This window comes from Aquarana catesbeiana, linkage group LG03 (genome assembly GCF_042186555.1).
Source record: "Aquarana catesbeiana isolate 2022-GZ linkage group LG03, ASM4218655v1, whole genome shotgun sequence".
Classification (NCBI taxonomy): Eukaryota; Metazoa; Chordata; class Amphibia; order Anura; family Ranidae; genus Aquarana; species Aquarana catesbeiana.
This window is the reverse complement of record NC_133326.1, coordinates 623,476,676-623,493,406: the sequence shown is the minus strand read 5'-3', so window position 1 is coordinate 623,493,406 and position 16,731 is coordinate 623,476,676. Positions and strand designations below refer to the sequence as shown.

The 16,731-nt window shown below is 41.0% G+C and overlaps 1 protein-coding gene across 1 annotated transcript in view; it reads left to right on the top strand.

Annotated features, from left to right (window-relative positions):
• LOC141133169 (G protein-coupled receptor kinase 5-like) overlaps nucleotides 1–13,131 on the top strand; it is a 125,329-nt gene extending 112,198 nt beyond the window's left edge. Inside the window, exons 13-16 of the mRNA XM_073622362.1 lie at nucleotides 2,522–2,659; nucleotides 5,042–5,179; nucleotides 7,599–7,730; nucleotides 9,093–13,131. Of these exons, the coding sequence (XP_073478463.1) occupies nucleotides 2,522–2,659; nucleotides 5,042–5,179; nucleotides 7,599–7,730; nucleotides 9,093–9,197 (513 nt within the window). The 3' untranslated portion in view covers nucleotides 9,198–13,131. The remainder of the gene's footprint in view (nucleotides 1–2,521; nucleotides 2,660–5,041; nucleotides 5,180–7,598; nucleotides 7,731–9,092) is intronic.
• The last annotated feature ends 3,600 nt before the right edge of the window (nucleotides 13,132–16,731 follow it).

The following is a 16,731-nucleotide window of genomic DNA, read 5'->3' as shown; positions in this document are numbered from 1 at the left end:
GGGAGAGCTGACTTCCATTGGAGATGTTTCCTGCATGATGTGTAGATAGGTTTGAACATAGAAGATGGCTTCCTCAGGGTGTGAGAAGGATTTTGTTTCCCCTGAGTGGTCAGTGAGCCTCAGAGTAGCGGGTATCCTAAAGTGAATTTTACACCCTTTTGATATAAAGCCAAGCAAATAGGCTGAAAGGCCTTCCGTCTACGTGATACTTCTTAAGAGTAATCGGCGAATAGCATCAGCTTGTGGCCATCCAATTGTAAAATATGGGCGTTTAAGAAGATTTTTAGTATGGTCATTCTGTCCAAGTTTTTTAAATACCGAGCAATGATGGGGCATGGGGTGCAGCATTCATTTGAGGGGGTCCCCATACGGTGAGCTCTTTCTACTGTGCAAGGGGGTGTAATCCCCAAGGCTTCAGGAATGCGCAAGGTGCACAGATCCATCAGATTTAGAGCTGTAGGTTTCAGGAATTAATTTGCAGGTTGTTCCTGCGGGAACGAGTCCTCGTCCTCGTCCTCGTCCTCGTCCTCGTCCTCGTCGTCCTCCTCGTCCTCCTCGTCCTCCTCGTCCTCCTCGTCCTCCTCGTCCTCCTCGTCCTCCTCCTCCTCCTCCTCCTCCTCCTCCTCCTCCTCCTCCTCTTTTTTTTTTTGTGCTGAAAATGCCCCCTCGGCTTATACTCAAGTCAAGCACTTGTGTGTGTCAAGTGTATTCTTTTACGGAAAATTTGCACTTAATAAACCGCTGCACTTTTATTGTGGGGTGTAAAAAATTTTAATTGCCACCATTTTAATTCTCCGTGGCCTCTGGTTTCAAGATATTTACTTATTAGGGTTTAACTAATCTTCAGGCCTAAAATGATTTTATTAACACAAACTGCTCTTAAAGCAAAATATTTGAAATGATTGTAAATCTTTACAGCCTCGATCCTCCTCCTACTCATGTCATGTCCCATGGTGGCGCTCCTGGCTCCCCCCTTCCCAGCCAAGAGCTCACCAAAGCAAGCCTCTTTCAATGAGGGCACTCATGCAGGCTCACTCCCTAGCCGGCTCTGTGGGGTTAATTTACTGGTGCAGCTGTGCATGGCAGCCAATCAGCTTCTAACTTCAGCTTGTTCAGTTAAGCTTTGACCAAAAAAAAAACCTGGAAGAGGATTGGTTTCTATGGACAGCTGCACCAGATTTTACACACTCCAGTTTTAGTAAATTAACCCGTGTGTGTCCATTGACATGCAGAGCGTGGCTTGACCCTGCCCTCTGCTCCCTCCCTACCTGGTGTAACTGACAGCAGCATGAGCCAATGGCTCCCGCTGCTGTCTATGAGCCAATAAGGAGGGAGATAGCTCCTGCTCTCGTGCACATTGCGGGATCGAGTTTGGACTCAGGTAAGTTAAAGGGGGGGTTAGTTGGGGGACTCAGACATGACCTTTAGGCCAGACTGGCCGTCTTGTAGCTCAGAAAACTCAACATTATCACAATAGCAGAGTTAATTAATACAAACAACAATGGGGATCTAATGACTCTTAGATCCCATACTAGACTTATTTACAATACACATTCTAGCAGGCAACAGACAGACAGGTGGCCGGAATTGACATCAGCATCTCCTAACAGTATTTGTCCCAGCATTATGAATCAGCCACTATTTCTAATATGGCAAATCCAGGGTCCCCAGAGTCTGTGTGTCCTGGGGGACCAGGACCCAAACCACAGTAATACCACCTCAAGGGTCCCCAGGCATACAGCTCACAGAGCACCATTCCCCCACATGCCAGGGCCCACGATTGATCGGCAAGAGGCTAGCATTCAGTCCCCTCAAAGTCTCTCTCCCGGCTAGGTCTGTCACAGTTGGGGAGAGCTGAGCATTAAAGGTTTTTTTTACCTTAATGCAGAGAATACATTATGATAGAAAACCTTCAGCCTCTATAACCAATTTAAGTAAGCCCCAGCCTTCTTCGGGATCTTGCATAACAGTGAAAGTTGCCTGCCAAACTCTGTGCCCCACCAACCGAGAGTCTGTGTGTTGTCACTTGCATTTTGCATAAGGGGAGTATGGGAACCCCTCATAAGGTCAACTGCAGGAGTACAGATTTGGGAATTCAAATTCAGAGCTCCCGCCAATACAGTTTCATAGAGATGTATAAGAAACTGTAACCTTGTTCATCTGCTAAGAGTGGAATGGTTTGAGGTAGAGTGGCACTTTAAGCATCTCAGTCTTCAATCAACCTAATGCCTCTGACTTTAACTGGCATCCTGGTTTCTTGAGGTGGAATCCATCCAGCATCACAGGTTGTCTGTACAATCTCAGCCTCTCACCAGATCATCACCGCGCACTATTGGCCAATAGAACACGTCCAAGCTCCGGAGCATCATTTTTCCCAGTTTGTGTAGCAACAAGAAGTCAGCTACTTTTCAGGTTCTGCAGTTACTGCCTTCAAGTTCAAGTCAAGGTTCTCCTTTTTTTAAAATGTTATTTTCAAGGTCTGTGAGAGGAAAGTAATGTTCTTATTGTCTTCTGCCTACAGCTATTAGCCAAAGACCCAAAGCAGAGGCTGGGGTGCAATGAACATGGTGCCAGTCAGGTGAAACAGCATCCGTTTCTCAGGAACATCAACTTTAAGAGGCTGGAGGCCGGAATTATGAAGCCGTCTTTTGTGCCAGATGTAAGTGTTCTTTAATACTGCCGAGTTGAAGGTGCTTTTCATAAATGGGCACTGAATGTTTCTACACTGACATTTAAACAAAAGACTGGTCATGTACTTTTTTTTTCCTTTAGAACATTTTGGGGATGCTAGCAATACATGTACTTTGTGTGATCAATATGGATGCATATCATGGTTGGGCATTTGGCTATCATCTCATAAATTGGTTCATTGGCATTGCTGCTTGAAGCTAGTAAGGGACCAGGGAGACAGATGCCAGCTCTTGGACTAGGTCTTAATCTACTAGAACAAGGGCTCAGCAGCAAGCCATCTTAAAACTATAATTCCACCCTTGTGATTTTCTGTAGAGTTACTCCTCTAGTAGAACTAAAGGCAAAACGTTATTTTTTATTGCGTTCTGTGCCCCCAATGGGGAGAGTAACCTTCTCTATTTGTCCCATTTGCCATTATCATTAAATGTGAAAGTAAAAGAAAACCCCAAGTATTTGGTTGTTCCATAGGAAAGTAATAGAGGGGAACTCTTCCAATGGGGGGATACTAGTTCTGGTGACCTGGGGGTCCCCAAGGAATTCCCAAAATTTGCAGCGATTTCCTCTTACTTCCAGTTTGACTATGGGACAGGAAGTGAAGGGAAATCTATACACAGCGAAAAATTATCTGACAACCCTCCCCTACTCTATCCAAAATTAATTAAAAAAAAGTTTTGCCTGTAGTTCTACTTTTAAAATATGAGATAAAGTAGACTTTTCTGCCTCATAATAGTATTTTATGTACACATTTTCACTTGGCTACCTGATACCGCAGCAGCAGTCCCTGTTCCACTGCGCATACAGCAATCTACTTGCCTTGCCAGTCAATCTACTTGACCTGCCAGGTCAGATTTGAAAGGATTGTTTTGACAGTGCTTGCGCAGTACCAAAATACTTAGTGTTCTCCAAGTTTGCATTCAGCGGGGATAAACCTTCCTTGTGTATTGTCACAAAAGGTAAAGCATCCAGGCATGTCGTACATAGTTACATTGGTCCAACTTGGACCAATGTAACTATGCATATGACATACCGGTCCGATACTGCTGGATACCAATGCAAAGTGTTCTTTGACTGGACAAGGTGATGTCACTGAGGTGATGTCACTGCCTCACCTCTCCACCTCGTCCAATCAGAGAACTCTTTGCGATCATAAGATGCAAAGCATTCTCTGAATGGCGCCAATGTAGAGAGGCTGACCACCTGTGCTCACAATGCATCAGGCTGGCTGCTGAGCACTGGACCCGGAAGCAAGTGGAGATCACTGGAGTAGAGGTGTCTACAGCATTTTCCAGCAGCATCAGCAAGGTATTGTGTGTGTGTGTGTGTGTATATGTGTATATATATATATATATATATATATATAATTTAATTTGTTCGACCTGAACCAATGCAACAATAACATGCCGATGCCTGGAATTATCCTTTAGGCCTTTTGCACGGGGGAATAAAAAACGCCATGTTTTTATGGATTTAAATTTAGCTGCATTGTTTATGGAACAATGCACACAGCTGGTCAGTAATACAGCATTGAGTACAGAGCCGTAAAACAAAAATAGAAAATATGAGTGCAGCAATTTTACACATACGCGTGATATCGCATCTATGAGCATGTGTACGCGAGTATTAATGCGTATATTACAACACTGGCAATGAAGGAGAATTTTACTCGCCTATACTCAACATTACTCAAGGCCTTTACCCATTTTTTTTTTTTTTTACTTGGGAACTTTCTGTCAACAAGTTCCTGAGTAAGCAGCAGTATATTATGATACCCATGTGCAAGGGGCCTTAAGTTATAACTCTGGCCAAAGCTCTTTTTTTAATTAGGTTTTTACATTCTCTGTGCAAGCCCTGAGGCCTCCTCTTCTTGGGTCCCCTATCGGCGCTCCTGGCTCCTCCCTCTTCTCAGTGTGCCACCATAGGGAAACCACTTCCTATGGTGGCACACCTGTGGGCTCAATACCGAGCTGTGCTGTCCATGTCTATAGATAGCAAGGCTCATCCCCACCTCCTGCTCTCTCCTCACCTCCTGTAATTGATAGTAGCAGGAGCCAATGGCTCCCACTGCAGTCTCTGAGCCAGTGAGGAGAGAAAGAAGCAGCAGCTCTGCTGGTCTTGGGCACAGCGCTGGATCAAGCTCAGGCTCAGGCTCGAGATCAGGCTCAGGTAAGAATTTAAAGAGGGGGGGGAGAGCAGAACATAAAGGTTTTTTACCTTAATGCAGAGAATGCCTTTACAACCACTTTGAATTGAAAATGATTAAACTGAATGTAATGACCATGTGTATGTTTTGGATTCTAGCATAAACTATAGTGGTGGAACTATAAACTATGTTGATGTTTTCCCCTCTCAGCCCCGGGCGGTGTATTGTAAGGACGTGCTGGACATTGAGCAGTTTTCGACGGTTAAAGGTGTAAATCTGGACAAAACAGACAATGATTTCTATGTTAAGTTTGCAACTGGATGTGTGTCAATCCCCTGGCAGAATGAGGTGAGTGTGTACCAAACCGCACTTTCCAAAATGGCCCTTCAATGACCCGGCAAAGTTTTTTTTTGTTTTTTTTTTTTTTTTTTTTTTTTTTCCAGCATTAAAATATACAGTATATTGTGCTCAACCACAGTCCACTGCAAGCAGCTGTCCCCATACAGTTTTATGCTCCTTGTACTTAAGTAGGTTGGAGACCTAAAGTTAGAGACGGTCCAATGTTTGTTATAATCCTGGGAAGCCAGATTTTAGCTTTGCATAGGGGGTTGTCTCCAGTTCCTGTCTGGCTTCCTTCTCTTGATGAATATAGAACCAAAAGGAATTGTGAAATAAGTGAGGTCTCCTAGCAAGCGACCGTTATAGAAAATAAAAAAAAAAGGTGTAAAATAATTTTTAGTGTTGTTCGGCAGTGCAAACCACGTCCTGCTCAACGTGTTTTCTCATGTGGGTGTCTTTATCAGGGATCAGATTAAGAAAACACAACTCTGATACCCACATTAGCCCTTTTATATACTTTTAACCCATTGTGGATCTTGGGTGTGCTACACATGCCTAAAAACTCTTATCGAAGTACAAGGATATGTGTGGAGTACACCCTTTCCTTTTGCATTGCTGCTGCTTCTTTTCTAGTCACTGACAATTCCCAGCTATCAAAATGATTGCCAGGAGTTGCTGTGAAATAAGTGACTTCCTGACAGTTTTTAGTACCACGGTTCAGATTTTAGATGGAGAGATACAAAGTAAAATTGTTAAACCGGCCTTGTCCCTGCAGAACCGGACGAAATTTCGATCCATGTATGGGCAGGCTGGTTGTACAAAGGTTGCTCTATCTACTGATCGGCTTGTGTACAACCAGTCTGTTGGAAAATTGTATCTCGATCAGTACCCCTGGCTTTAGCCAGCAGTGCTGATCAGTGTATTCTAATGGCAGGGAAGTCTTCCCGCTGTCATCTGCTAATGAAAGCAACGCATTTCAAACTGCTTATGTCAGTCAAAGCAATACCTGATAAGTAAATACAATTTTTTTTTTTTTTTTCTTGTTCAATACATTTTTATTCAAAGAAAACATGAATGCAGGTACAAGTTAATTAGAAATACTACTGACAGCGACATGCATAAGGTACATATACAATAATCAAATACATAGCCAAAGAGTATGAGACTTAATAGTTTGAGATCATATAATCTGCCCTCAAACGCCTTCTAATTCTCCTCTGCACTACTGTTTTTTCCTGCTGAATCTTTTAAAAATTTCTAACCATTTAATTTTTTTTTTTTTCTTCCTATTTTTATAATTGTTTTTTTTTTTAATGTTTATACAAGAGAACCACACAGAGAAAAATGCAGATGTACAGGAGAGATCTTGTTACATGTATAGACAATGCGGCAATAAAGTACCACGTGAAATCCATATTGTTCAAAAGTTTTGGTTTTTTTTTTTTTAGTGTTGTACAAAAGCACTATTTATGTGGCTGGAGCCACCAGGAGCTGTGTGCAGGGAGTGTGTGTAACTCTATAGGGGATGCAGCAGCCGCGGATCCTAATTTGACAGGCGTGCAGAGGAGGGTGAGCAGCCGCCATATCAGAGCGTGTGCATCTAGCCGCTTAAATTATGGATTTACACTGTACGGGCAATGGCACCCGTGTGTAGGAGGTCTTAGTCTTCCCTATGAGCGCACAAACTAGAGAAACGTAAAATAAATTTTAACCCTTACTTTGTTTTGATTAAAATGTAAAAAAAAAAAAGATTTGGATGAGGTCTGGCTCTAAAGGTGAAAAAAAAGTCTGATAATGCCCTGTGTCCCATGTGACCCATCCATGTATAAATATAACATGTCCTCCCAGTTCCTGGATTTAACAAAAAAAATTAAATTTCTCTTGTAAGTTTTTCATGTGATTTTGTGAAATTATTTGATTTTGTAAAAGGAACTTTTTATGGTTGTTATTTTACTCTTTTTACTCTGCTACTGCCTGTTAACTTCTGTCCTTTCCAAACACATAGAACCTCATTTATAAAGCAGCAGCATGACCTTGCCTTTTATAAAATATCAACACATTTATGAAGTACAGCTGAGCTCCAGAACAAGTGAAGCTTCATTTAGTCCAATGAGTGAGAAAAATGACTGGAGGAAAGCTCAGTCACCTAACCTGTACGTCATGTGACTGTCCTGTCTTCCAATCACAAAGCACTCTCTGCAGTGACTCCACTCCAAAGCCTGCGCAGTGTCAGCACTGTAGTATCCAGCGGAGAGTGGATAGTGCTCCATGGAGGTTTAAGCCCCTTCGTTTTGCATTAGGAAAGTTATGGGGAATTTCCATATTTGAATGAAGTCAACAATTTGCAAAATAATGTAAATAATATTTACATACATGTGTATTTTTGTGTGCTAAGAGGACAGACCATGTTTATTTTTTACATCCATAGATGATTGAGACGGAATGTTTCAAGGACCTCAACGTCTTCGGACCAAATGGGACCCGCTCTCCAGATTTAGATTGGAGGCAACTTCCCGAACCGCCAAAACGTAGCTTGCTCCAAAGGATCTTCAGAAGACAAGTAAGTGAATGTGGAGGCCTGGGTATCTGTTGTTGTCCTTTTCTGTTTAGAAGGTAGACGCAGATGTCCTGTAGAGATCTCACATGTCACATAAGATCATTTTTCAGCATAAAGAGATTAACAGCAGCAGATAGGAGTACCCATTTTATGTTTAATTGTTACTATTATTCAGAAACTGTAACGTTAAATTTTATTTAAACTTTTAAAACCTCTGTTTTATATCTCTTCCCACTGCTTGCCGGAGCCACCGGTAAAGCCTGGGAGCGATCCGATGTGGCCATTTGCTGGGCAGGAAGTCAAGTAAGGCCATGATGGCTGCCAGTCGTCTCTATGGCCTGGGAGGACCAGAGTGATGTCTGATGCCAAAACAAATATATATATATGTATGTATGTATGTGTATATATATATATATATATATATATATATATATATATATATATATATATATATATATATATATATATATATATATATATATATATATATTGTATGTAATTTTTTTTTAAGATACTTTTTAACCCCAGATCTCTCAATAAAGAGGACCTGTCATCTTCATTTCTTTTACAAGGGATGTTTACATTTCTTGTAATAGAAATAAAAGAAAAAAAAAAAAGATTTAAAGCACCCCATCCCTTAGTGCTCGCGCTCAGAATCTAACGCATACATAAGTTGTGCCCTCATATGTAAATGGTGTTCAAACCACACGTGAGGTATCGCTGCGATCATTAGAGCAATAGTTCTAGCACTAGACCTATGGAGATTTTTAAGTACCATAGTTGTTACCATTCCAAGAGCGTGTGTAATTTTAAAGCACGACATGTTGGGTATCTATTTACTCGGCATAACATAATCTTTCAATTGGGGTAACTATTGTGATAGATATATATAGAGAGATATATAATTTTTTTTTTAATTCAAGTGTATTTTTTTTTCCCCAAAAAAATTGCGTTTGAAATACCGATGCGCAAATACTGTGCAACATAAAATATTGCAATGATTGCAATTTTATTCTCTATGGTCTGTTCTTAAAAGAAAAGAAAAATCTATGTTTGGGGCTCTAGCAACAAAATACAAATTTAAACTTGTAAACAAAGTTCCAGAAAAAGCCTGGTCTTCATGTGGTTAAATAGTATCAAACCATCTTGGCAAATGCAGAAAACGCATGGAAACAGAAGCTTTGCTGTGTAGTGTTGGTTACATGCGCCACATCAATGCGTAAGGTCTCAGGCACAGGCTTTTGTGCTCAGGTTGGGTTGTGGGTGCAAGAAGATTTCAGAAGCTGGTTACTGATGGGGTTTAAGTCATATGTAAATATTGGATGCACTCTTGTGACTGACAAATGTCTTCTGTTTTTTCTTCAGCCGGCTGATTACGGGATCACGTCAAACGACGACTCCCTCTCCACCGCCAACACCACAAACCACCACTTCCAAAGCAGGACGGCAACAGCCAATGCATCGTCTTGACGGAATATTTTGTAATCGGCCCCCAAGCTGGCCTTCACTTTTACCATAATCCGTCCCAAGAACCCTCCTCCGTCCCTCCCGTTCTCTCAGGTCTAGCCTTGAACTCTGTGCAAACTTTTTACAGGAAAAATATAAATATATATATAAATATATATATAAATATATTTTAGGTCTTCAAGACCAAAAGGACTCATGGGAAATTTATATAACTGCCGGGAGATGACTTCCAGTGGTGATGATATTTCAAAAAAATGTTTTATTTTTTGGGTTTTTTTGTTTTTTCTTTTAAACTGTAAGCAGATCGCTGCTGGAAAATGTTTTATGCTAAGCTCATGGAATTATACAAGCTGTGTTTTTTTTTTTTTTGTTTTTTGTTTTTTTTTTTTTTGTTTTCTGTATCTTTTTTTTTATGACTTTGTAATGCATCTTATATAAAAAACAAATCAGGATTAATTGGAAAACATTTGGTTTCATCCCAGTTTCCCCTGATAGGGGATCTGTTCAAAGATATTTTTTTTTATTTTTTTTTTTTACATTTTGTTCCTTTTTTAATTCTTGAGAGGCATTCATATTGCAACACAACTCTTGTTTCCTTTTCATGTGCTGTTTTATTAGGTTTTATCAGACTGCTAAAGGGGGGTTTCCAGTTAAATTTGAAATCGCCTGTCAGCTTGGGTCCCTTTCAGGTCATTATGCAGAGAGACCCCCCCTAAGTGCCATAGAGATATATAATTCCAGATATCACCCATAGCACCAGTTGCTACTGACATCTTTTGCATCAAATCTTAGAACCACTGTGATTGCTTGGATTGTCCTGAAAAGATGGGGGACGGGCTTTCCTTTTTATTTACTTTGGGAGATGGGGGTTTTTCTGTGTAGTCCCAAGCAGATTTTAGTTTTGAATTACTCTGGAAACCCTTCATATGCACATATCGGCAGCTATGTTGTAGCTGAGAATTCATTTCATGAGTTCCCTAGGATCCAGTGCCATAACACATGTGCTGCCAACACTGCACGGTTCTTATAGGTGCATGAAAATATCATTCTGGCATTCGGAATAGACATCTTTTTTTTTTTTTTAACTTTGTAGTCTGTCACTATGAAAATAGTCATTTTATGTTTCATCAGCACTGTTTAATTGCCAGTGCATTTATCACTTTTATTTGACTTGGTTTGAATTTGACTGGAGTACCAATGTTTTTTTGTTTCCGTTCACGGCACCGTAGGCCTCATGTTAAAAGCAGAACTCCACGCAAATATTAAAATACTTTTTACTCTCGTTATCTATTCACAAGCAACTTTGCAGTTATCTCTTCTGCCTTTTCTTTCACTGTGCTTTGAATGTTCTCATAGGCTCAGGTCTGTGTAGACAATGGGGTTGATTTACTAAAGCTGCAGTGTGCAAAATCTGATGCAGCTGTACATAGTAAGTTTGTGTTGTTTATTTTTTGTTTTTTGTTTTTTTTTTTTTTTTTTTATTATTTTCTTTTTTATTTATTTTTTTTTTTATTCTTTCTTTTTTTTTTTTACTGTCTGTTTCGGCCAAATGCATCTTGAATTTCCGGTTTTGGGAACCAAAATTTCCATTTGGTGCACCTCTAGTATATACATAGTTACAATATTCATACCTGGAGTTCTTTTAAAAGCACAGAAAAGCAAAGATGTAAATTTTGTATCTGCAAAGTTCCTTGACATTCCTGGGTATATTTAAAAGTGTTGATGTGTTTTTAAAAATACAATTTTCCTTTTTAAAAGTGTTTTATTTTACATCCTGAAATCTTTCCTTTATGTTATTGCCTCACCATTTCCTCCAGAACTGTAGAAATAACACTGAGTAGTTGTGTGCTGTGAAAAGTCTGGATCTATTGAAGTACACAATACTGCCATCCCTAAGATAGCCACACGTGGCTGGATTTTCTCCTGTTCAGCGTGGATAAAGGAATCTCCTCTGCCAGCTTTTTTATTCAGGCAGCAGCAGAACATGTGGCTGCTTAAAGCTGATCTCTATCTTTTAGTGAAGTTTATATAGCTTGGACCAAGCTGGTCCAAACAAACTTTCACCTTCACTTCTAGATGTGCCCACTGTGGGCGCCTCAGTACATACAGTACACGGGTCTGTATTCCGGTAGAGGACGGGAAATTCCTGCTCCCAGCACAAAATGAAGTCAGACTGAATGCTGCTCAGCAATTCAGAGGCAGCTTTGTATTTTATGAATGAATACAAAGCTGCCTCTGAATGGCGGAGACAATCTGATGACCTCCCGATCTCCGACTCGGCCATTCAGAGGAAGCTTTGGATTCATTCATAGACTACAAAGCTCCCTGTGAATGGCTGAGCAGCACTCAGCCCAACTCCATTTTGTTCTGGGCGTGGGACTGGAACTTTGTCCTGCTGCCAGAACACAGGGCCATATACTGTATGTAGCTGAGGCTACATACAGTTCATACAGCGGGCACATCTAGTAGTGAAGGTAATAGTTTTTGGTCTAAAGTAACTATTTTAAACTTCACTAAAAGATGAAGATCCACTTTAAATACAATGGTTCTGCAGAACAGTAACCACATCTGCATGCAGTCACAATTCAGCTGCTGGATTGAACGCTGCTCAGCAATTCACAGGGAGCTTTGTAGTCTATGAATAAATACAAAGCTGCCTCTGATTGGCCGAGGCAGTCCGATGACGTCACAATCTTTGACCCAACCATTCAGAGGAAGCTTTGTATTCATTCATAGACTACAAAGCTCCCTGTGAATGGCTGAGCAGCACTCAGCCCAACTCCATTTTGTTCTGGGAGCGGGGATGGAACTTTCCGGGCCATATACTGTATGTAGCTGAGGCTACATACAGTGGGCACATCTGGTAGTAAAGGTCATAGTTTGTATGGACCAGCTTGGTCCAAACAAACTATTTAAACTTCACTAAAAGATAGAGATTCACTTTAAATACAATGGTGCTGCAGAACAGTAATCACATCGGCATGCAGTCACAGTTCAGCCTATAATTTTCCCCTCAGCTGAATCTACTTTAAAATCAACTTTTGTTGAGCAGGGTGGCGATTGCAGGGCCACCCACAGCTCCAGTTTCCACCAACTCAGCGGAAAGCTGACTCAATTCCAGCAGCCTGCCCAACCTGTTTTCAGGCACTAGGAGCTGGGGGAGAGAGAGGTTTTCGGTAGCTTACAGAATGCAACAAACTATGATAGTAGATGGCAATGTCACGGTTCTGGCTGTACAGTGTGGTAGGGGTATGTGAACAAGACTGGGAGAACAGAATTCCAAATAATGTGCTAGGTAAAAACCATTTGCATTTTTCATATGTATGTAAAGTGTGTGTTCAGATTACCTGGAGTACTGTTTGTGAAAAGAATGCAGTCAAGCAAATTCCAGTTCTACTTTTACTAACAGACATTGGAAAACGAAATATGGAACCCGTTGTTTTGGGCAACATTGGCTCACATTCTGTTTCAGAAACCTGTAGATGTCTCTGTCCAATGTGGAAAAGCAAATTTGCAGTTGGGGAGCCCTGTGTGATGCAGATGAAACCATTGCTGAATATTGATAATTATTTCCATTCTATTTGTGCCTGACAAAACGGAGTTCTTCATTTCCTCCTCGTCTTTACCTCACTCCTCGTCTTTACCTCACTCCTCGTCTTTGATAGCAGTGTGCTGCACAATGGCAACTCGGCTGCCGGAACAATCGCTGTTACTCTACAGTTGTCAGACTTCTGTACTTTTAGCAATATCAAGGGAAAAATACATTATGTGGCATTGTGATTTCATGATATTTGAATAGAAAATAAACAGTTTACATATTTTTGTGATATAGGACAGTTCTCAAAATGACATTTTTACATATAGGAAACCTGGAGATCAAATACAATCTGCAATCTCCCTTTTGATTTCTGTTGTGGTTTTTTTTTTTTTTTTTTTTTTTTTTTTTTTTCCTTCCTAAAACAAAAAAAAAAAAAAGTGTTTCCCCATTAAGTAGCACACAAAACCGATGGAGGCTGTGAGAATGGGTATGGCTTGTGGTTCTGGGTGGCGTTACGCAGATTTGTGTGGAGCTCATGGTGGCCATAGACAGAATGACAATACGATCATATAAAAAAATCAATCTATTTACTGTCTGGATGAAAATTGACATTTGGAAGATCAAAAAAATTGTTCAATGTGCCATATGCTTATCTCTTGGTTCACACCTAATGTGTTTTGCAGAAACCCGTGTAATAGACTTCAATGAACTTGCACCAAAAATGCAACTGTTGTGGGTTTTTTTTTTATGCATTTTGCAGGTTTTTTTCTTTTGTTTCTGGCTAATAGGAAAGTATGACAGTTCTCTTTTATGGAGTGCGACTTTACACTCTTTGGCACTCAAGTCGCATCAAAGTAGTGAAGGAATCTCTGTGGCCAAAGTCATGTGTTAGGGTTAAGGCAGGGGTAGGCAACCTAGGGCCCTCCAGCTGTTGCAGAACTACAAGTCCCATCATGCCTCTGGGAGTTATTTTAACTGCCAGCCTGGCAATGCCTCATGGGAAATGTAGTTCTACAACAGCTGGTGGGCCCCAGGTTGCCTACTCTTGGGTTAACGGCTAGGGTTGGCGGTAATTGTTGGGACAAATGGCTACTGCTCTCCCCTATAACTGGCCATTGCAGCAAGGAGCACATGGAAGGGCAACGCGACAGAGGACCGTCAAGGCACCCCAGCATTTTCTGTAGTCCTAACTCTAAAAAACTTTTTTTTTTCCTTTTGATGGGGTGTCCCGTGTGCCCCTGTGTCTTTTGTGTCTCTCTGCCATCTCCCTATCCATTATAATGCATGTGCTTCCACTGTGGTGGATACCAAAATTTAGAGTTGGGGCCACAGAAAATACTGGGTTGCCTTGACGGGGCTCTGTAGCTTATGCATGTAGTTGCAAATGAAACCCCTGTTTTTAACGCATACTGTTAGGACAATTCAGTTGGTTAACAGGCTGGTCGGTAAGTTGGCCTTATGCCGCGTACACACGGTCGGACTTTTCGTCTACAAAAGTCCAACGGACGCTGACGGACTAAAGCTGGCTGGTAATCCGATCGTGTGTGGGCTTCTCCGGACTTTCAACTGACTTTTTCAGCCTCAAATCCGACGGACTTTAGATTTGAAACATGCTTCAAATCTTTCCGACGGACTCGAGTCCGGTCGAAAAATCCACTCGTCTGTATGCTAGTCTGACGGACAAAAACCCACGCTAGGGCAGCTATTGGCTACTGGCTATCAACTTCCTTATTTTAGTCCGGTGTACGTCATCACGTAAGAATTCGACGGACTTTTGTGTGATCGTGTGTAGGCAAGTCTGTTCGTTAGAAAGTCCGCCGCAAGTCCGTCGAAAGTCCGTCGAAAGTCTGTCGGACAGGCTGTCGGACTTTTGTAGCTGAAAAGTCCGACCGTGTGTACGCCCCATAAGAATCTCTTTGGTTTTGTTTTGGTAACCATAACCCTATTGTTTAGTGTTTTTCTCTAACCCTAGCAGTTAACCCTAACATGTGGCTTTGGACACACAAATGTTCCTGCACTACTTTGATGCGACTTGAGTCCCAGAGAGTGTAAAGTCACATCAAAGTCATACTTTCCTATTGGCCCCAAAAAATAAGCAAAGCCCCTGTTCAAAAATGCATCAATCACAACCTGCATAGATGTGAACCTAGCCTTAATGATCATATTGATCTTCTTGTTTAAAAATGTTTAGGTTAGTTACAAGCTTGATCAAGTAACAGAAACCTAATAGAGGAATAGTACAAATCGGTGCAATTGTTTATACAAAACAAAATTCAGGATGTCCAGGTATATATTGTGCCTGGTGTTAACTTTGACATCAAATTTCGATTTAGTTATAGACTTTTGACTAAAATGCCGGGTTTTTTTTTAGTTGTATTTTAGTCAACTAAAATCTCCAGTCCATTTTAGTCGTCTAAAATCTAATGGGTTTGGTTAAATTTTAATGCATGATTTAAGCATTTCTCTAGAATTGCCAAACTCATTATATACTCCTGGAGTAAAAATCTAATAACATGTTGTTGTTTCTGGTATTAAGGTTTGAACATGCAATACAGATTTAACCCTTGTGATCTATAATGTCTTTATCAATAAAACAAGTTCACAAACAAGCAAAAATATTGCTTTTTTGACAAGCAGAAGTACAACTTGAAAATATAAAAAAAATCCAAAAAACTGTCAACCCTATTGGCTGTAATGCCATTGCACATATTAACCAAATATATTACCAACATTAAATAAGAAGGGGAAGGAATTAAAGCCTTTTTTTTTCCCCCCCATTTAGCAGCTTAGTAGATGCCCCTACGTATTATGTGGTAGAGCAGTGTTAATGTTGACGTCAAATTTCAATTTAGTTTGTCAGTCTTTTGACTAAAATGCCATTTTAGTTTTAGTCGTATTTTAGTCTTGACTAAAATGTCACATTGATACTATTTTAGTCTACTAAAATATGACAAATTTAGTTGGCTAAAATATTTTAGTAGACTAAATTAACACTGATCGTGCACAAGGTATAAATCCTCGAGCATCCGCCACTGGGAGTGCTGGCACAGCAGGTGACTCAACAAAAGAGGGGCAATTCCTGTAGCCGCACATCTCTGGAATCTATGTAAGAGTGGCAACCTCAGCCTGGACTCCAGCCAGGCCACGCCTCAAATGTATTTTGCTCCCCCCCCTCAGCGCTTAGTCATTGGGATCAATGAGGGTTAGAGGGGGAAAGGGGTGGATAAGGATTCTAGGGGTCAACAGTGTAGGTCTGTTGTATGTCCAAAGTAGTGGTGATTGCCAAGAAGGGGACAGGTCAGGGCTCTAGAAGTGAGGAATCAAAAAGTGCTCATAGTTTTAAAAAGTACCTATGTCTACAAGTTATTATATTGAAAAGTGTAATTGAGGCCATCTGGACTTTAATGGTACTGCCATGGACACTACAACAAATACGTTTAACCACTTCCCGCCCAAAGACGTCATATGACATCTTTGACTTTCAGTAGGAATATCTGAATGATGCCTGCAGCTACAGGCATCATTCAGATATCCTTGTTTTTAGCCAGCGATTCTGTGCACCATAAGAACGATCATAGCGGCAGTTTCGCCACTTGATCGTTCTTACAGGTGACGGGAGGGGACATCCCCCCCCCCCCTCCCGCCATCATCTGGTGCTTCTCCGGGCTCTCCTATGCCATCAGGGACCCAGAGAAAGAAAGCCGCTGCCAGATGACGACCATAAAGATTTCTGGTGACCAGTCATCTCTATGACCGTTGGAGGCCCGGGCACGACGTTATGACATCACGTACGGGCCGCGGATGTAAACAAAGCCGCGATTGTGGCTGGTAAGCATGAATCGTGGATTTTTTTTTTTTTTTTTCCCGATCTCATGCTTTCCAGCCTGAAGGAGACATGTGGGGTCTTATTGACCCTGCATCTCTCCATAAAGAGGACCTGTCATGAACGATTCCTATTACAAGGGATGTTTACATTCCTTGTAATAGGAATAAAAGTGA